Here is a 20,605-nt window from a genome sequence, read left to right on the forward strand (position 1 = left end):
GTCTCAAGCAGAGGCCCCAGAAATTGGCTGAGTCAGGTCCAGGCTCAGAGCACAGCCTTGTCGGAGGTCACTCAGCCAAGTGGGCAGCTGGAAACACATCCCGTGGACCTCATGCTGCCTAGCCTGGGCCCACCCAGCCTGAATCAGGCCAGTCCTAGGCTTGGGTGTCCACTGGTCTTTCTCCTCTACACCTCTCACTCTTCTGCCTGCACCTTGTCCTCTCTGAGCCCCCAGGCAGTTCAGTGCGGGCATACGGGGTGGGGGGAAAAGAGGCGGGATGGCTGGAAGAGATTGTTAATTGGTCTTGATCTGCACTGTCCAATAGGACAGCCACTACCCATCGGCAGCTATTGGAATGAAAATTAAATCAAATTAGAAATCCACTTTCCTCCGTTCCCCTAGCCACCTTGCCAGGACTCAATGGCCACGTGCAGCTAGTGGCTCCCATACTGGAGAGCACAGGCTAGGGCGCTGCTGTCCCTGCTGAGAGGTCTACAGCACAGCGCTGGGCTAGACTTTCTGAAGTTCAAAGGGCAGGGGCTGAAGGCTGAGAAGGGCACCTTTTGGGTACCGCCCCACTGCCTGCAGAAACACCTCATCCACAGGTGAGCCCCGGGTTGGCCCTACTAGCCTGGGTGAGGCACTGAGAAATTCCACCCCATCAGAGGGGTCAGGCAGAATTTCCGTCTGTTCTAGCTCATCACGGTCCTGCTTCTGCGTGGGTGGGGACAAGCCACAGACACTTCTTCTCCTTCTCTGGTAGCGTGTAAGACATGGATGAAGAGCTGCGTTCTCTCATCAGACCTCAAAAGAGCAGCCTCCCTCACGAACCCTCCTCAGGCACCATGAGGTACCGAGCTCCTGGCACCTGCTGGTGAACGGATCTATCTGCAGGGATCTGATACACATGAGAACAAATACACATGAAGAGACCAGACCTTGGGCATTCACTGATTTGTAATCTGTGATTCCCAATCTTTGAGAGGAAGTCTGAAGGTCCTTGACATGTGGAGACACGTCAATTTGCTGAGGCACGAATGTGAATCACACACTTCAAAGAGGAGGCAAGCCGAGGTCCACCCAGGACCCTTGCCACAGTCAAGCGTGGTGTTCCCACTTAACAAATGGCACCTCTCAGCTCACACCCCTCTGTGAGGGCACTACTGGCCCACTTTACAGACATGGGATGTGAGGTCCTGCGTGAGGCTCTGCTATCCAGATCAGCGGCATCAGTACCACCTGAGAGCTTCTTAGAGATGCAGAATCTTAGGTGCCGCCCCAGCCCTGCTGGCTCCGGATCTGCATTTTAACAAGGTCCCTAGGTGATCCACATACAACTCGAAGCTCTAGACACACTGTCATGAGGAAGTCCCATATTTGAGAAGTTTCTTCATGTGTCCTCAGTGAATGTCAAAGGTCTGTTTCATACACATACGAAGAGACAGATGGACACATAAGTATGCTTTTTCTCACAAATTAAAACAACTTAATTGGGTATTCGGGAATGGGAACCATTGTAGCCTCTAAATTTATTCTCTACCTGGTCCAGATTGAATGGCTGGCTACTTTCTCCTACAGCCAGTGGCCTGATCCCTCAACCATGGCCTGGCTGAGGGCCCAGGAACCCAAACCTCAGATGCCGCCCTGTCCCCACCAGGCTTAAGCCCTCACCCTGAATTCTAAAGCTTCAGCTACTCTCTTCTGAGACTGTTCCGTCTCTGAGCTCCCAAGTTGTTGTCCCTGACCTTCCTGGGCCCTGGACACAGTAAATATAGACTCCTCTGATTTCCTTAGAGGCCACTTAGTTAGCTGGGAGATCAGACCCCTCGTAAAGATGTGGGTCTCGGACGGGGAAGGGTAAACAAAGTGGGGGGACCTGATGCCCGGGAGGCCTCTCGGGAGAAGGATCTGGGGAAAGAGGTAAGTGGCCTTCTTCCCAAATACTCCACTTCTCCCAAACCTTCAATGGCTCTGTGCAAAGGGACCCACTGAAATGACACAAGAGAGGGGCAGAAAAGCCAGATATAGATGTGAGAAAGGAAGAGATGTCATGACCTCTAAAAAGTCACTACAATTAGTGAAAGGAATTTAATCAAAAGGAAGACATAAACCCAGACTGGCTGGTGAACTCAGTTCTGATTTGGACCCAAAGGAGGATAAGACATTCAGACAAGGGTGCTGGACGGGAACTGAATCAGAAGGCTGGAGATCTCCATGGCAGGTGCAGGGCCCATGGCTGCATTTGGAAACCAGGAAGCCCTGGCTCCCGGGCCTGGTTCTGCCAAGGCTTTGCTGTGTATCTGCAGGAAGGTCAAAGCCACTTCCAGGTCTCACCACTTCAGTCTGTAACCCAGGGAGGCAGCACATGGTTTCTTCGACCCCTGTTTTGGTCACAGGCTAAACTCCATGGAAGCTTTGGAGCTTTGGTGACTTTTGTGTGCAAAGCTGCTGTAGCCCCAGGAAATGCCCAATAGAATGTTAGACCCCCATCCTGTGGTGGTGGGGCGGCTTTGAGGCAGCATCCCTGTCTATTTCACCTTGTTCCTAGTGATCACTGAAGCACTGAGATAGTTGGCAGACCTACAGAAGGTCTCAGTCTGAACCGAACATTCTCCATAGGGTCCCTCATGATGGCAAGATGCTGTAAAGCCCCAGAACCCTGGCCCACCCCCCAGGCAAGCACTGCACACCATGCTGGTACTCTGGCCGGAAGCTCAGCTCAGCTCAGCAGATCTTGGAGCTTCTCTGCCCACCTCTCCCTCCTCCCCCACCACTGAGGACAAGCTCACCCTCTGTGCCCCCTCCCCAGCCTGGGGGGTCAGGGCACCTGAGCTCAAGGCTTTGTCTAGACACTGACTTGCTGGGTGGTCTCAGGTGGTGTCACTTTCCTTCTCTGGGACTCAGTTTCTTCATCTGCAAAATAGGAGTAACCGTTCCCCCGCTGCTGATCCCTAACAGGAGTTGTGAGGACGGGCCCTCCTAGACAGAGAAGGGGTGCTTTGGAAGTGGAAAATGGAGCCCCATGTGAACTGGAAGCCTTAGGCTGTGGGCTGAGTTCCTGGACTGATGGCTTCCTGGCTGCATTTCTGCCAGTACAGAGCCTGTCTGTGGAGTCGAGGTCATCCTTCAGACGCTGGGTATGTCACAGCCCTGCTATCTACATCATGGTATCTGCTCTCATCTCCTTCCTTCACCCAAGGGGCTGTGCAGACCTGCTCTGCAAGGTCCCTGAGGGAAATACAGATGGGGGTTCTCTCCCCGAGCCCAGACCCAGCTTCCAATGCCCATGCTGTAATGGAGAGACAGCTGGGAGTAAAGCCAGCTCCTGGAGACGGTCTCAGCACAGCACAGTCCATGTCTGTGTGGGAACTCACCCTCCCTTTTCTGAGCCAGCCGGCTTCTCGCAAAGCTAAGGGCAGGAAAGAGCAGACTAACCCTGATCCCAGCCTCAGGCTGAGCCCTAACCCCCACCCCAGACCACAATGAGCCAGAGCACATGCCAAGCCCTGACCCAGGCCCACACTCCACGCCTGGCCCCTGCCCAAGTCCTGGTGCCAGCGACTCATTTCATCAGGAGCACCAGGTGAAAGAGTGTGGGTGGCTCAGTGCTACCACCCCCTACGGGGGTCCAAGCCTCCAACAGAAGCGCCATCTCAAACCCTTATCATCTAAGCAGCTGGAACCAACCTACAGGAAAGGGAGTGAATGCTGGTCTGAGGGCACAGGCAGGGGGTCCTCTCGGGCTTTCTTGGGGACTCCCAGGCTTAAATTTGTTCTGGAAACAGAGGAAAAAATCGGAAAGCTGTTGTGGGCAGATCTGAAGGGGCCTCTCCACCCCACACATAACTCTGGTGGCCCAAGGGGACTCAGGCACAGCCCTGAAATCTCCTCTCCCACCAGGTCCTGCCCCTTCCCATCCCCCCGATAGTCTCCCCTCCCCCCACAGCAGACACCTCCCAGCCCAAAGCACTCTGAGAGGGGGGCAGTTCTCTACAAGGCTGGATCCCATTGGGGCCGTTTGTTCCAGGAAGCCTTGCTTATACACTTATTGAACACCATCTCTCATCTGTCATTTCCTCGAGGACAGGAAAGATGTTGTAGTCAAGTTTAGAGCCAAGGGCTGGCGGCACCACAGCTATGGCTTCACTTGCTCCTACTGGATTCACTGCACTACACTGACAACTAGTTCCCTCAGCTGTAAAAAGGGATGCTTACTCAGCCCACCAGATCACTGGGTGTTCGTGGGCACTAAATGTGCGTGGACGGAGTTGCAAGTGTTGGCAAAAAGCCTGCAGTCCTCAGCAGCACCGTCTCCTTGATTATCCCTCACCTTCCACCAACAGGGTCTCCTTGACCCTGGAAACACTCATGTAGGTTGCTAAATGTCAGGGGATCAAGGGCCCCGCATCCTGTGTTAGCCCTCCCACCTGGCTTGCCAACCGCACCTGAGTTTTTTGTCTTTGGGGCTTGAGACTAGCACCAAAGAGGATTCTCTGAGATTGCAAGGGGACTTTTTTGGTCCACAGCAGAAGCAAACCAACCAGCTGGTTCTTAAATGTACTTAAATGTATAAATCACTCTTACAAATGGTTGTCTATGCATTAGGAAGGCCGGACAGGATCCTACAGCTCCCAGTTTGGGAATATTTCAGAAACCCTGACCTCACACTTCCCTCCCACCAGACCTGGGGAGCTTCTGGCTGCCTACCACAAGATGTCTTAGCTGGTGAAGGTGTGTTGGGGTCAGCAGAGTGTCCTTATTAGGTTGCAGTTGGACCCCTGTATGTGTCCCTGTGGGAGGGAAGGAAGAGGGAGCCTCCCAGAGAAGAGATCCCAGAAACCCCAGAAGAAGAAACCCTTCCCAGCAGCAAGCAGAGAGTGTAGGGGGACCAAGGCTGGAGCTCAAAGGAAAGAAAAGGCCAATTTAGCTACCAGTAGCTTCAGATGTCAGAAACAACTGCATGGGAGGCATTCGGCCCTAGAGCAGTCCCCCGTGTGGCTAGACATAGGACATGAGAGCTGACGCCAGACAGGGAGGTGAAGGGAGCGGCAGGGCTCTGTTTTGTGGGTGCTAGAGACTAAGGTAGGAATGATCCCTCTAGGGAAGTTAGTCAGTCACAGGGAGCCAGTCCCACTGGTCCCCTAGTGCAAGGCCTTAGAGACTTTATGACTTATATGCATGACAAATTTTTGACTACATAAACACATACAGATAAGCAGGGGTTGGTAAAAAAACAAAAACAAAAAACACTTGCAAAAACATGAAAAAAAAAGACAGTAAATGGACACCAAAAAAAAAAAAGGTAGGGGGTCTTTTCCAATGAAATGTAATCATCCTCAAATGCAGGGGAAACAAGGCTGACCAAGCCAGGCCCTATGCAGATCCCCCAGCCCCACGGGAAGGACTTCTACAAGGCAGGCGCCCAAGCTGACCACACAGACCCAGGGCAAGTTCTGCATCTCTGGGGAAGCCCTAAGGATCTGGGATGGGTCTCTGGGTAGTTCCTGCCACACCGTCTATCCAGGAGAATGGCCGGTGGGGAGAACCCTCTGGTGGGGTCTCTCTGCTGCTCTACTTGTCCACTGGCAGCCTTCAAGGTTCTGAGCCCCATTGGGTTGGAGTCTCCAATGAAAACAGGACCAAGCCCCCACTGACGCCATGAGAATACCTCAGCTCCTTCTAATCTGCTCTTTCCTTTAAAAACTAAAGAGGCAACACATATGGCTTCCACCTTGCCCATGGACAGACCCCAGAGAATGCCCTCAGACTTTCTGTGCCCATCTGACCCCACCAGCCAACCACAGGGGTTCGATCTCCCCCCAGCAGCAGCAGTGTCCCCACACCCCACACACCCAGCTGGTCATTCTCCTGATCATGAGGCAAGAAGGGTGAAATGGAAGCTTTCCGGTCTGATTCAGAATAAGTGGAAGGCTGGGAGAGGGGTGGCAGAGCAAGTGGGGCAAGCTGTTAGGGACGTGACTGCAAAAAGATTTGTAGGAAGCAAAGCCAAACAGCCATGGAGGTGGAGAAAACCCTACACTCAATGGTAAGTGTAGGGGTAAGTGTTGCCTGGGGAACCCCAGCTATGTCAAACATATCAGCTGTCCCTCTGGTCATGGAGGAGGGAGTTATAGGAGGAAGACCAGGCCCAAAGATAGAGCTTCCCTGAAAGAAGGTGGAGAAGAGAAAGAATCCCCTCTTCCAATAGCCAGCAAGAATGTCCACCTGGTTCGCTAGTCGGAGCTGAGCAACTTGCTCAGCCCCACTGGGCTGGGGTGGGGACATCAGGCAAGAGTGCATCCAGTGGCATTCATGAACTTCCCACAGAACCAAGATCCCCAAAGGAAATCCAACTGCGAAACAACTAAGACCCTAACTACCCTAAGGAATCTGGTGTCTTCCATATTGCTTTTCCTCGTGTGACACAGGGTCTGACCATCTCTTCCTCTCTCTCTCTCTTCCCTTCCATGTAATCACCATGTGGATTAGCTCCTGGGCTGGCTAAAGGATAGGCAAGGCAACTACATTTTAAAGGCACTTTGATCAGAAAGAAGTCTTGCAAATGCCGCTGCTGGTTTACCCTGTCAGCAAAACCTAGACCTTCTCCTGTGACCTCACTGCAGGGCCCACATAGCTGTTGGAAGTGACTATGGCATTCACACAATGGTACTTACAAGTAGATGCTGGACTCGTTGCCTCCCATGTCTGGAGACTGAAGTTTCTGCACGAGGATGACGATGATGCCAATGAAGAGCACAAAGTTAACCTGAAGAGCAAAGAAAAGACAGAAATGATTCTGGGCAAAGACTTGTCAGAGCTCTCGCCTCTGCATGGACTGTTGCTGACCCAGGAGGACCCTCTCTGATCAGTCAAAATCCCATCTAGACTTAGAATCCAGGATGGCAACGTGAGAACACTTGTTTACCTCCCATTTACTATTGCTGAAATGACAGAAGAGATAGAAGAAAAAGAGTTTCATAAGAGTACTGAGAAAAACTGAGTATTTCTGGCTCATGACTGAGCCAGAAAAGTAGGCAATTTCTAGAAGAGAAAGCAAATCGGATCGGGGTGATGGAAAACAATGCCAAACAGACAGAGAAGAGGCTCCTGCCGAGGTGAGAGCTGTCCTCTGGAGAAACTCCAAGCTCAGAGTAACTGAACATGGGGAACCAGAAAGGACAACCATAAGTATTATTAATTAAAAAGCTGCCTGGGAACGACAATGACAGCATTTACCTTCAGATGAAGATCAGGGACAAAATCTCTGTAAACAGAAAGGGGAGGACAGGGAGCAAACTAATAGAAACAAGGTGCAGTGAAAGGACCATACAGTGACATCATCTGGATGGAGCCAAAGCAGTGCCTGGAGAAAAGAAAAAGGCAGAACGTGACACTAACTTACTAAAACGTAGTAAATATCGACAATAATATAATGAAGCATTCAAATCAAAAGCTAGGGGGGAAAGTGCCACAATTTTAACTTACACAAGAAGGAAATTAATAAAGATAAAAATGCATTATAAAGAAATAGGAAAAAGGTAGACGATCAATAAAAACTTTATTTGGGGGCTTTGTTTTTTTGTTTGTTTGTTTCCACAGATCAATTAGAATGATAAAACATGCTCTATGACGTCAGGGTTCTCTCAATGATCTCCACTACAAGCCCAGCGTCTACACAGTACCTGGAATTCAGCACAGAACACTGTTCACTGCCAATGTTAGTCAATCCAAAAGGAGAAAATACAACTAAACAAATTTAGGGATCAGAAGGAGGACAAGACAACAGATGTATAGAATATTTTAAATCACAAGGGAAAATCAAACAAAATGGGAAAACAGAAATTAACAAAATCGAATCAAGAAGATATAGAGGGTGCCCGAGTGGCTCAGTCAATTGAGGGTTTGATTCAAGTTTCTGCTCAGGTCATGATCTCGTGGTTCATGAATTTGAGCCTTGTGTGGGGCCCTGTGCTGGTGGCATGGAGCCTGCATGGGATTCTCTTTCTCCCTCTCTCTCTCTCTCAATAAATAAACTTAAAAAAAGTTAAAAGAAGATGTGGAAAATCTGAGTAGAGCAATGTCCTTAGGAGAAATTTAAATAAACTAATCAAAGATGGATGCATTAAAAGGCATTAAAATGCAGATAACTTTACAGACCAGTTTCTTAATACCTTCAGGGAAGATGTAACTTACAAACTACCTCATTTGCTTTTGTTTAAAAGCAAATAAAAAGAAAACCCCACAAATTACTTATTAGGCTAACAAAACTCTACTCCAAATCCCAGACAATGAAGAAAGCATATGAATACACACACACACACACACACACACACACACACACACACACACCACACACACACACCACACACTAGAGAACATACAAAGAACAATGCAAAAACTACAAACAAAATGTTAACAAATAGAATTTAGCAGTGTATTAAAAGAACAAACAGATCATGGCCATAAAGGTTTTACACCGAAAGTTCAAGGGAAAAAAAACAAATCTACTAATATTTGTTACATTAACAGATTAAAACAATAAACTACCCTTATCCCCCATAAGATTGGTGAATAGTTCAGTAATCAAAACATCAACAAAGACATGAGAAATGACCACTCTTGTATTCTGTTCATTTGATATCTATGAAAATGTTAAATGTACGTACCCTTTGTCCCAGAAATTCCACTCCTAGAGATTAATTCTAAAAGATATATTCACACATATTCAAAGATACACACAAATATATCCATTGTAGCATTGTTTATTAGGAAGACAAATTGGAATATTATAAACGTCCATCACGAAGGGAAGGGATCACTCCAGAAAATGTTTCCAAAACATATTGGATTTCCTGATTTTTAAAAAATACACACTAAAACAAGCCAGGAATAGGAACTTTCCTAGTTCAATGAAGAATAACTTCCCAAAACTATATAGCAAACACCATCCTCATCAAAACCTAGGAATAAATGATATAAATACTAGAAAGAGTAAAATTATTTTCATTTACAGATTATGTAATGTTCTACCTAGAAAACCCATGAAAACCAACTGAAAAGAGACAGGAACTAATAAGAAAGTTTAAAAAGGTAACCAAGAAAAGGTAACCAAAAATACACAATAACTAATAGTTTCCCTATTAGTAACCCATTAGAACATACAATGACAGAATGAGTCCCAGATTCAATACAAGCACAGAATGGAAAATACCTTGCAGGTAAATAGGACAAGACAACTAAAAAGCTATACAAATGACTCTATGAGAAAGGCTGAATAAATGGAGAATCATGTCATGTTCTTGGAGAGGAAGATTCCATATTTTTAAGAAAATCACTTCTCCAAATTAATTTATAAATTCAATGCAATTTCTCTAAAACTCTTGACCAGACTTTTTTTTTTTTTTTGCCATTTGACAAGGATATTTGAAAGTTCACTTGAACAAGTAAGTGTGCAAGAAAATTTTGAAGGAAAAAAGAATAAAGAAAGGGATATTAACATACCAGATCTCAAAACCTGCTACCAGGTTAATAATAACAAACACAAGAGGGCATTCACCATGGAAATAGCCTAATAGATTAGTAATATAACATAGAAAGTCTGGAACTAAATACAAGAAGAATGTATTGAATGTTCATGATAAAAGTAACATTTTAACATAATAGAGAAATGATGGTCTATTTAATAAAAAAAATTAAAAGGGTGGAATGTCTATCCAACTGGGGGAAAAAAACTAAGGAAGATTAGATATCATTTCAGATTAGACAAAGAAATAAAAATTTAGCTTGACTGGGGTGCCTCAGTGGCTCAGTCTGTTGAGTGTCTGACTCCTGATCATGGCTGAGATCATGACCTCACAGTTTCATAGGCTAACGTCAAGCTCTGTGCTGACAGCATGAAGTCTGCTTGGATTCTCTCTCTCTCTCTCTCTCTCTCTCTCTCTCTCTCTCTCTCTCTGCCCCTCCCCCACTTGTGCGCTCGCTCTCTCTCTCTCTCTCTCTCAAAATAAATAAACTTTAAAAAATTAGCTAAATTAAGGACATATATATAATAATCCAACCCATAAAATTGTTATAAAACAGTTAAAAATACTTTTATATCCTAGGATGGGAAAAGACTTCCACAAACAAGAAATAAGTTTCAGAATTCATGAAGTCAAAACCTGATAATTTGACTGTAATAAAATTATGCAGTCTTGTAAACACACAACGTGTTTAACCGACAAAGCATTACTATCTTTCAAACAGTTAGAAAGACAAGTGATCAAAGCAAGTAAAAGAAAAATGAGCAAAAGAAATAAACAGGTAATGACCAGAATAAAAACAAATTTTCAATGAGTGCTTGCAAAAAAAATACTTCACTGCACCAGCAATGTGGAGAGATTCACGTTAAAACGATGAGCTACCATTATTCCCCAGAAGAGTATGCAAAAATGTAAATGTTTGATATTTTAAGTGCAGACAATGATAAGAGGTACTCGTTCCGACCCAGCAATTCCATTTCTAGAGATTTATTCTAAAGAAATACTCATGCTCAAAATTATGCACACAACTGCTCCAAGTAGCATATTGTTATGAGGAAAAATGAGATAATACAAACGTCCAACACTAGTGGGATAGCTAAACAACTTGTGTATCCATGTTCCAGAATATAATGTAGCCATGAAAAGGAAAGAGGATGGTTTGTAAAGCGACCTCTTTATTTCTCCTCTTCTCCTGTTTTCTGCCCAGGCCCTGTCTCTTCCCCCCTCCTTGTCTCAAGGATACTCACCATTATGGAACCAACCACAGGGCCTTTGATCACCCACCACAGAGCTGTGTTGTCATTCATATCCCAGCAGCTGAGAGACAGAGAGAAAGAAGAGAGATTAAGCTCAGGGTTGGGATGCCCACAGGACAATGCCCCTGGCCCCACTGTGGCACTTTTCCCCTACAGCTCTCCGAGGAGGGGCTGGCTGGAAAGAAAGTGCTCAGGCATGCTGCAGACCCGAGCCCAGTTCTGGTTCTTCTAGTGCCCCAGGCCTTCCCTCTGCTCCCTGTCAAGGCAGGAAGTGGAGCACAAGAGTTGGAGTCACCAATGGGCTCCTGGGCAAGGGCCGTGTTCCCCCTTCAGGCCCAGGGCTTGTGGAGGGGTGATCTCACCCCCAACACTCTTCCTCCTCTCCCTGAAAGGAAAAAAGACACTCAGAGCTGGGCCCAAAAGTAGAGAGGGACTCCGAAGCCCTGCACATTCTCACTAGGTTCTGGCTGAGATGTGACCATGTGGTCCACCTGTGGTAGGGTCAGGGTGTGGGGGTGGGCAGTCAATGTTAGGTCAGAGCAGCCACTGAGGCCCGTCGGGGCTCTCGCCCTGGCCCTCGGGTATGTACTCACCCTGTGTTGTCGAGGTAGAGCCTCAGCACAGCCCACACAGACACACACACAGTTGGGGTCCCTGGGAGAGTAAGAAAAGAAGCTCGGTGATAACAGGAAAACCCACGGGCCCTGGGTTCCCCTCAGATTTGAGGCTCCCAGAAGACGCTGTCCCCACTCAGACAGGGGGTTCTGACCCATGGGGCAGGTCTCCCTTTTAGATCTGGAGTCTTGGGGACCCTAAGTGCCTCCTGGGGGTTCATGTACCTGTAAGACCCTGGGCTATCTCACTTCTCAGAAGGACTCCTGAGCCTATCACCTCTTTCTGATGGTGGGTTTCTATAGGCAGGAAGAGCAAGAAAGGGTCCAAGAACCAGAAGCACACCATCAGCTGCAGGGCAGGACAGCGCCTCCCTCCTCTGACCTAACACACCCTGACTGCGGGACCAAGGACGTACCTGGCCATGAGGCCTGAGCCTGTCCAGGCCACAGCCAGTGACCTACCCCAGCCTATAATGGTGTACCAGTAGAAGTATCTCCTCTCAGGGAAGAAGGTCTCCACCAGCAGGGTGAAGAGGTATAGGCCCTCGATGAACAGCCAGAAGTAGTTGGACACGACACAGTAGTGGAAGAAAACCATTATGGCCTTGCATTCCACCTGCAAAGAGGGCAGGGAGGGTGAGGGAGGCATGAAGCTCCCACTGCTGGCCCCCACCCAGCCCTGGAAATCCAGCCCAACAGGACCGGGTAGAATCCTGAAGGCCCTACAGCTCTGACATGCTGGGATTCAAACACCCCATGGGGCTGAAAGACTCAACATTCCTGGATTTGAAGAGTTAAAAATGTAGCATCCTATGATTCTGGGTCGAAGCTGCCCATGGAGGCAACTCTACACATGCCAGAAAAGAGTTGGGCCGGGGGCGAGCACAGGACTCTCTCCCCTCCCCAGGCTCATTCTCCCAGGTCTTTCCTGCTCTTTCTCCAGCCCCTCCAGGTAAGGTGGATACAGAGGACCCTGCAGGAGGCTCCTTGGTAAAATAAAGGTTTTGGACATCAAGGGGGAATGCTCTTGGCCCCCAGAAATCTCAGAGAGACACCGCCCCCCCCCCCCCCCCCCCGGCTCCAAGTATGCCCTCCTGGATCAAGACCCTATGCTCTGGGATGTTCTTTCCATCTTATTCCATCAAAGCCTGTATTTTCTGCTTACCTCCAAAAGGTATGACAATTGGGGAGGTAGTCTGGAGAAAATCCAAGCCAAGCAGCCCCTTGGCTCTGTCACGGGTTAGTTAAATGCCCAGGGGCCAGGCCAGCCCTCTCTCTGAACCTAGTTTCCTTCTTGGGCAAGTGGGACTTGGCATTTCCACTCTCCCTTCCACATCTGTTCTGCCAAGTACATGTACAGAGAGAGGGACAGGAAACGACATCATACGGGGATCTCACTGGCTACTAGCAACCTCACGGTCATTCCCGGATTTCCGCATTCACTGGGGACAATGCCTTAACCTGCAGAAAAACACCTGGATGACCGGGTGTCGCAGGGAAGGGAGTCCTGGGAGGGCAGGAGGCCTTCCTGCCAGGGCCCGGCTCACTCACGGTGGAGATGAAGCAGTGGTTGCTGTCCTGCTCCGCATAGAGGATCCAGTCTTTGATGAAAACGGAGATGGCCCTCAGCATGAATGACACGAACAGGTTCATGTGGATGAAATTGCGGGTGCAGTGCAGCTTCCTACGCCAGCAAGCCAGGGGAGGAAGAGGCCTTGAAGCAAGGAACCTGTTCCACCCCTCCACTCTGTGGTCTGCTTTGGGCCAACTCCACGGTTTTGTCTCAGGGGGTCCCCACCTTGCCACCTCCTTCCCACCTCTCTAAAGCCTCATTCACTGCCAGGCCTTTGTTGCCTGGCTCCACTATTCCGAGACGCCAGACTTTCCCCTCCTGTGAGCTCTGTCTATCTAGGATAAAAGGGAGGAACATAGGTCTACCTTGCTGGTGGCCCTGGACACGTCAGTGGCTGTCTCTGGGGTCAAGTTTCCCATCTGTTAGCCTAGGGGTGGAGGAAATGTCCTTGCCCTCTAAGGGACCTCCAGGGCTGATATCCAGGGGCAGGGGTGGGGGAGTGGGTGGGACAGAGAAAGGGCTCTGAGCTAGGGTGGGCTGCACTAGCTCAAACACTGCTGGGGGAGGGTCTTACCGGAAACGACACAGGATGACCATGGCAGTGGTGAGGGTGACAAGGGATGTGCTGTAGCCAACTGTGTACAGGGCCTTGACCGACAGGTAGTAATAGTCCTGGAGCAAAGCACAAAATACTCAGCGTTCCACACGGGGCTTGCCCCAATCCCCCAGCCCCCTCAGGCCAGGGCTTTCCCACCTCGGGGACCACTACCCAGCTCCTCCTTTCTTTCTTGCCTCCTCCTCTCCCTCTACTACTCTGCCCCTCACCCCATCCCCCATGAGTTTTTTACCCCCCTCTGCAGTGTCTGTATTCTGCTGACATTCAGTAAATGCTGGCTAAATAGAGGGGCACCAACCAATCAGAATAGCCTTAGCCTGGAGAAGTGTCCAGGAGACCCCCTGCTGAGCCCAGCATCAACCTTTCAGTTGTCGGGCCACAGGAAGGATGAGCACCCTAGAAGAGTAGCCAGAGAGGTAGGGGACATGTGGTGGGGGCTGGAGGAACTCAGACAGCAAACCAGATGCTTCTTGGCCCAGAATGAATGAATAAAAGTCTTGCCCTCTGTGTATCCGCCTTGGGTACACAGCAGGTGCTCGTGGACTGCCTGGGGACCTGACCTTCCTGGAGTCCCAATAGGAGCCAAGGCCTTTGCTGGGAACACCCTGCTACGGGCCTCCTCGGCTCCACCCCCACCACCTCCAGGTGGGGACAGATACTCACCTGGTCCCCGGTCTCTGATTCATACTCATCGAACCCACAAGCATCCACATAATGAGGGAACGGCTCCGACCATCCATCCTCAGTGCAGTTCCGGCTCACCACCCTCATGTCTGCAGTAGAACAAAAACTCAGTGAGGCATGGAAATGATTTAAAAGGACCCTGAAATTCTCACTGGAAAATTACTTCTTCAGTGGCAATTTCTGGAAACCCATATGCCCATCCGGGAAGCATGGTGACTGAAGGTTCACAAAATCTTCCAGTGTCTGAGGGAAAATAGTGATTGCTGGTGCCCTTAAGCCTTTACACAAAGGACACTGGGGAGGACCAGGCACTGCAGATCTCTTAACAAGCAGTGAGGGGACCGAGCCAGGCTGAGTCCAGCCTCCTCCTCTTCTGGAACTGGCAAATGCTCACCCGGGAAAGGCCTGAGCCCCTTGCCTAGGCCCTGCGTCAGCACTTGTCAAATTGCAATGGGCAGAAAAGAATGATGTGAGGTCATCATTGCAAACCCCGCTGTGTTCCAACCCCCAGATTCTGGTCCAGTAACCACCTCAGGTGTCTGTGATGTAGGAGCTCCTGTCATACATGGGGAGCTGCGAGCCTTCCAGCAGCAATATCCGCACAAAGGGGACACACGGCTTGCTTAATTAACAAGGACCAGACCTCCATTAACCTAGCGCCAGATCTTATTAAGATATGTATTTAAGTTTTAAAAAAAAACAAACAAAAAACTTTTGTCTTCCCAGGTTTAGAGGTCTGTTTTCTGTCACTAATGCGCTTTAATTTTCTTTTGATAGACTTTAAAGGCCATTTTGCAGGACACCAGCGCAGAGGGAGTCATTTCCTGTCTACAGAGTGGAATCTAGATTGGTTTTTGCCCCGCCTGGGGCCTTTTAGCCTTTAATGATTGCTCATTTCATCCTCCCCTCTCCTGACTGTAAGGGTGAACCACAGATACCCCATGGAGGGGAGAAGGCAAGCAGCCCCCTCCGCCTCCATCCCTGCACTTGAGTGTGGCCCCAGGCTGTCCCCTGTCCCCAGACTGGCTTTCTGGGAGCTTACCTGGTGTATTAGGACACATGGGAATGTTTTTTTCTTTTACAGGATTCAGGGGCCAGAAAATTGTGTACAACAGGTAACATCTATGGAAAAGGGGGCTCCAGAACCCATGTTTCTGGAAGGATCCCCCTGCTGTGGCCAAGGCCACCTCTGGGGAGCTCAGGAAGGAGGAAAGGGCAGAGACCAAGACCAGAAACCCCTCCGCACTTTTCCAACCTCATGTCCTTTCCAGCTGAGTTGGAAGAGCTGGGGCCAATTCTTTTTTACCAAGAGAGTCAGAAACATACTTCCTGGGACTCTGGGAAGCAGCAGAGGGTGGGTGACCCCTTCCATAGAAGACAGCTCTGCCCCGAGTGGGGGATTACTGGTTTCCATTGCTTCTCGAGTTTGGAGTCCTGTGACACAGGATGAGGAGGACGTCTGCCAGGCCCAGGGAAAGAAGGAGTCACTTCTGTCCCACATTTTGATGCCAAATTCTTTCTTCCAGCAAATCCATGTCAGGCTGTTACTGGCTGGCGACCTCCTTCCAAGTCCCACTGAAAGTCTGCATGTCCTGGGGGAATCAGGGCCTTGGCCAAGTCCCTTCTCATTTCTGGACCTCATCTCTTCTCTGCTTTGCCCACATCAGGGTGGTGGGAAGAGGAAAGGGAAGCTGCTTTGAAAAGCAATTTTGTAAAAGTGTCCTAGAGGTAGAAGCCATTTCCTTTCTTTTATTTTCCTTCTTTCTCTGTTTCTTTTTAGAAGACAGTGTGGGCACAGAAGCGTGTAAACCATTTTGTTCAGAACTATTCCACGAATTTGCCACTCTATTGTTCTGATGGAAATCTCCAGAAGATGGAGTACTCTCCAGAATGTCAAAAACTTGTAGTGGCTGTGCCTACTTCACTAGGCTATTTTGCCCCAGCAATTTCATAGGAGCACAGAATTTTAGGGCAGTAGTTCTCAAAGTGGGCCCCCTCCCCGAGACCAGCCCATCAAGCAGCAACTGGGAGACTGGCTAGAAATGAACATTCTCAGGCCTCACCCCAGGCCTACTAAATTAGAGACTCTGGGGGTGGCGCCCCAGAATCTGAGTTTTAATAAGCTCACTAGGTGACAGATCACAGTGAAAGTTCGAGAACCACCACTGCACCTTTGGAAGTTCCAAACTATCAGGGGCCATCTGATCTAGGGGATCTGTACTTGGGAGTCCACAATGAAGCTTTGAGACATCTGCACTCCTGGAAATTATATGCACAATGTTCTATCTGAGCACACGAGGGCAAGTTTCCCTGGAGAAAATCCACAGCTTTTTCAGAGAAGGAGAGCGACCTGTCAAAGATCACACAGCCACAGAAAGGCACTGACTGCCCTGGAATAGGGGCCCCCAAGCTCACGTGTCAGCAGGTGCCCTCCCTCCAGCCAGCCCCTGGTTGGCCCCAGCTTACCCATAACCTCACCTGAGAGATCCAAGGAGTTACTGTCAGGGAAATCGAACTCTCCTGCAAAGCACAAAAGTGGGCATGAGTCAGCACACACAGCCATCCACGTGTGGGGCCATGCATGGTATACTCTCCACCCTGGTAGCCCAAGGCCATCCCTGGTCCAGACGCCAGAGGTGGGGTCTTAGCCAAAAGGCCTCAGCGCACATGGCAGCCACACACTGCTCTGACACACCATGCCTTCTAGCATCAATCTCATTTGCTTTGTATTTCCGTGATGCTAATGATGGCCCATGACTCAGTTCTCCCCACTGGGCAACAGGAAGTGGAAACGGGATATTGTCAGGAAGGTGGGAGGGCCTCTGGACTGGGAGGGGAATGGAAAAGGATGACTGGCCCTTTTCCAGAAAAAGGCAAGGAGCAGCAATATGGGTCCCGGCCTTGGGTCTCTTCTTTGGTCTGCAAGCCTCCATCTCAGCCCCAAACCTATCTCATCCTGGATGACCCCAGGACTTCATCCTCAGACATTTTTTTTTTCTTTCTCCTGACTCTTTATTCTCACCTCCATCCTTTCTTATCAAGAATCCCCTGCTGGCAATGAACCCTCGTTTCCTTTCCACTTCTCAAAGTCCTGCTTTTAACACGTAGCTGACATGCCACCCTCTCCAGGAAGCCTCTCTGGACCTACTCATTATCCCGCCTGCATACTGCATAGCGAGGTCTCCCATGCTCTCAAGCCTGCCCTACATTTCAACTTCACAGCCACCGAGGATGTCAGTATCTACGTGGGCTCACACACACATTCAGGCCTGTATGTATGCTTGGGCACACGGGTAGGCTCGTTTTCCAACCCCTCCATGCGTGTGTCTCATACTCCCAAATCAGCCCGTGAGCACCCAACACCAAGGCACCTGTGCCTTCCATCTGCCTGTGTCCCCCACCTCCCGGATGGCCAAAGGTGGCTGGTGTGGGGAGAACCTGGTCTCTGATAAGCCTCTGCTTCCGCCCCCACCCATTCCCAGCAGTCAGAACTGGGCTCTCGCTGGATGGACAGATGGACAGATAGATGATCAGCAGCCTGTCTTCTCCAAGGTTCCTCTTACCAATGGTTTCCATCTCCCACACTGAAACAGAGAAAGAGAGACAACACAGAGGTGAACAAGGGGGCTAATGGTGAGTCTGCTCTCACTGGGTCCTGTCGATTTCCTCCCTCTCCTGCTCCCTACTCCCAGACTCTGCTGAGGACCCAAGGCCATGAGGACTACAGGCTGGGGGTGGGCCAGACACGGGACCCAGTTAAGGAGAAATGAGAGGAGGAGAGAGATCAGTGCTCTTGTATCTTCAGTAACCTGCAAAGCAACAACTACTACAGCGAACAGATTCAGCCTTGGAAACCGCAAAACAAAAGGAGAAATGCCATTCTCAACTTTCTAACTATTTAAGGCAAATCTCACTGATCCAGCTTTGTGAACAGAGATGCTAAAAGGCCCTGCCTTAATGAGCCATTAAGAATCAGGTGTAAATAACACATTCATCATGCAATTGCCAGAGGGAGGGATATAGCGCGAAGGTCTTAAATCTTAAAATCTTAATTTACTGCTGATTCATGTTGCCTTTTTTGTTGTTGAAAAGCAGCAGTCTTGCCATGGTACCTGACTCAAAGTGGATGTGTAAGAAACTTCAAGTAAACGATGAATGAGAGGAATACATGCACGGAGGAAGTGATGAAGGTAGTTTCCATAGGAACGCATCAGAGATGCGGCTGAGTCACCTGCGGTCACCACACCTGATGCCCCGCCATGCACATGGTACCCCGCACCCCAGCGCTTCCTGAGTTTGTCTCCGCTTTCAAATTCATTTCCTGTCCTGCTCTGGGTCACGCCCAGTCCCCCAGTTTTCAGGATGAGACAGCCCAACTGCCACCCTCCCTCTGGGCTGGCAGGTCTGGAGGTGGGAGGTGTGGCTGAAAGCTCCACAAGGGGAAGTGGGGGGGAGGGGAGGTGGGGCATTGTAGCTAAACCCTGCTTCCGTGGTCTTTGCATGGGGCCTTGCACCCCAACATACTGCCACCTTCTGCAAGCCCCTTCCCCTCTGGGCAGGGTCAGGGATGTTGTAGAGTAAAAGTCCCAAGAGTGAAAGAAAATATGCCTCTGCCTCTCACAGACAGGGTGGGGGACGGAGGTAGGCAAGACTCCCTAGTGGACTGGAACTTGGAACTCTCTAGTTCTAGAAGGGCATTGGCCTAAGCCTTAGGCAGGTGAAACAGGAAGCTGAGGGCCAGGTGGCAAGGTCCTGTGCATGACCACACAAGTGACTCAGATCCCTCTAATCCCTCCATCCTCCTCTAAACAAGGTTCCAACCCAGGGCTCAGCAGTCAGTGGGCCAGTTCTCAGGATATCACCTGCCTGGAGTCCAGCCCTGCTTCCTCTCCCTGCCCCCACTACCTTGGTGCCCTGCTTCCCTTGATGGCCACAAGGAGTAGGGTGAGGACCAGGGTCTGGCTATAGGCCCCTCCCAGAGTCAGTGTGGACTGGCTGGACAGCAGCCTTTCTTAGGAGCTACAAGGTCCCAGCTGAAAGGTGGGAACTGGCCTGGAAAGCCCAGCGGACTCACCCCCAAAGAAGAGATCTGCATGATCCCCTTTTCCTCAGACCCCTGCCCTTGGAGATGTAGTCATTAAGGCCTTGTGCCTTTAGGCAGAGCACTGCCCCCTCTCCTCTGCCTCCTGTCCTTACATCTTTTTTTTTTTAAGTTTATTTATTTTGAGAGAGACAGAGACAGCGTGAGCAGAGGAGGGGCAGGGAGGGAGGAGAGAGAGAGAGAGAGAGAGAGAGAGAGAGAGAGAGAGAGAGAGAGAGAACCCCAAGAAGGCTCCACATTATCAGCGCAGAGCCCAACGTGGGGCTCAAATTCACAAACTGTGAGATCATGACCTGAGCCAAAATCAAGAGTTGGATGCTTAACCGACTGAGCCACCCAGGCACCCCTCCTGTCCCTACGTCTTGAGGCATACAACTCAGCCACTGCCCACCCCTAGGACTCTCAAATTGGTCTGGGGCCCCTGAGTATCTCCATAGCATATCAATGGCCCCCCAAGACCTAAAACACAGACATGTCCCAAACTGAGCTCTTTTGACAACATACCCAGTATCTAAGTGGGTATGTGAGTGTGGACGTGGGTGAAGAGTCTTACATCCAGCTGCCTAAGGGTGTCTTGTTGTGTGTCCATATCTGGGTGTCTCTCTGAGCCTCTGAGCACCCCTGCATGAGGTATATTGATAGTAACACCAACTAACATTACTGACCATTAAAATGTGTCAAGGCCTGGACTGAGTGACTACCACATGCATTCCTCCACTGATTCCCCAGTCACTATGCCACATTCCCATTTGACAGACTAGGGACAGAGGGGTTAATTGCCTTGCTCCAGGCCCCACTTGGGTAAGTGATAGAGCCCACATCTGAGAGCACATTGCCTCATGCATATGGCACATCTCCACGTCGACCTGGGGGCCCGGTCTGCAGGTGCCTCCGTGGCCCCGTGTGGACCAGGGTCTGTGGTTTCACCCTCCCACCAGTATGGGAGCTCTGGAGTGGGGAATATCGGCCTTCAGGGTGTCCCAGGTAGGTCGGGGGCCCAAGTGTGGGGAGCAGACTAGACCAATCGAGGCCTAAAGAGGTCCCAGGGGGAAACTCACCTTGGTCTGGGTTGAAGATTCGGAAGAGTTCAGGGCAGCTGACGAGGACCATCTCCCCCACACGGGCAGGCTTCCAACACGTGAGGTTGTCCCACATCCCGGGGCAGCCTGTGCGGAAGAGAGCCGTGGTGAGGGGGGCCCAGCCCCACACATGCACATGCACCACACACACCACACGCATG

General features: G+C 49.9%; 1 protein-coding gene across 7 annotated transcripts in view; it reads right to left on the minus strand.

Moving 5' to 3' along the window:
* Window positions 1-20,605, minus strand: part of ADCYAP1R1 (ADCYAP receptor type I) — a 100,422-nt gene that overhangs the window by 11,329 nt on the left and 68,488 nt on the right. For 4 of the 7 annotated variants that reach the window (XM_058724678.1, XM_058724679.1, XM_058724677.1 and 1 more), the window contains exons 4-14: window positions 20,424-20,531; window positions 17,828-17,848; window positions 16,743-16,784; window positions 14,244-14,353; window positions 13,539-13,636; window positions 12,943-13,075; window positions 11,854-12,007; window positions 11,371-11,431; window positions 10,769-10,838; window positions 6,675-6,766; window positions 3,692-3,775 (exon numbers count right to left, since the gene is read on the minus strand). In XM_058724678.1, coding sequence (XP_058580661.1) covers window positions 3,692-3,775; window positions 6,675-6,766; window positions 10,769-10,838; window positions 11,371-11,431; window positions 11,854-12,007; window positions 12,943-13,075; window positions 13,539-13,636; window positions 14,244-14,353; window positions 16,743-16,784; window positions 17,828-17,848; window positions 20,424-20,531 — 973 coding nt within the window. The remainder of the gene's footprint in view (window positions 1-3,691; window positions 3,776-6,674; window positions 6,767-10,768; window positions 10,839-11,370; window positions 11,432-11,853; window positions 12,008-12,942; window positions 13,076-13,538; window positions 13,637-14,243; window positions 14,354-16,742; window positions 16,785-17,827; window positions 17,849-20,423; window positions 20,532-20,605) is intronic. The other 3 variants (XM_058724682.1, XM_058724683.1, XM_058724680.1) reach the window with 1 other exon arrangement.

The sequence above is a fragment of the Neofelis nebulosa genome, chromosome 4, assembly GCF_028018385.1.
Source record: "Neofelis nebulosa isolate mNeoNeb1 chromosome 4, mNeoNeb1.pri, whole genome shotgun sequence".
NCBI lineage: Eukaryota > Metazoa > Chordata > Mammalia > Carnivora > Felidae > Neofelis > Neofelis nebulosa.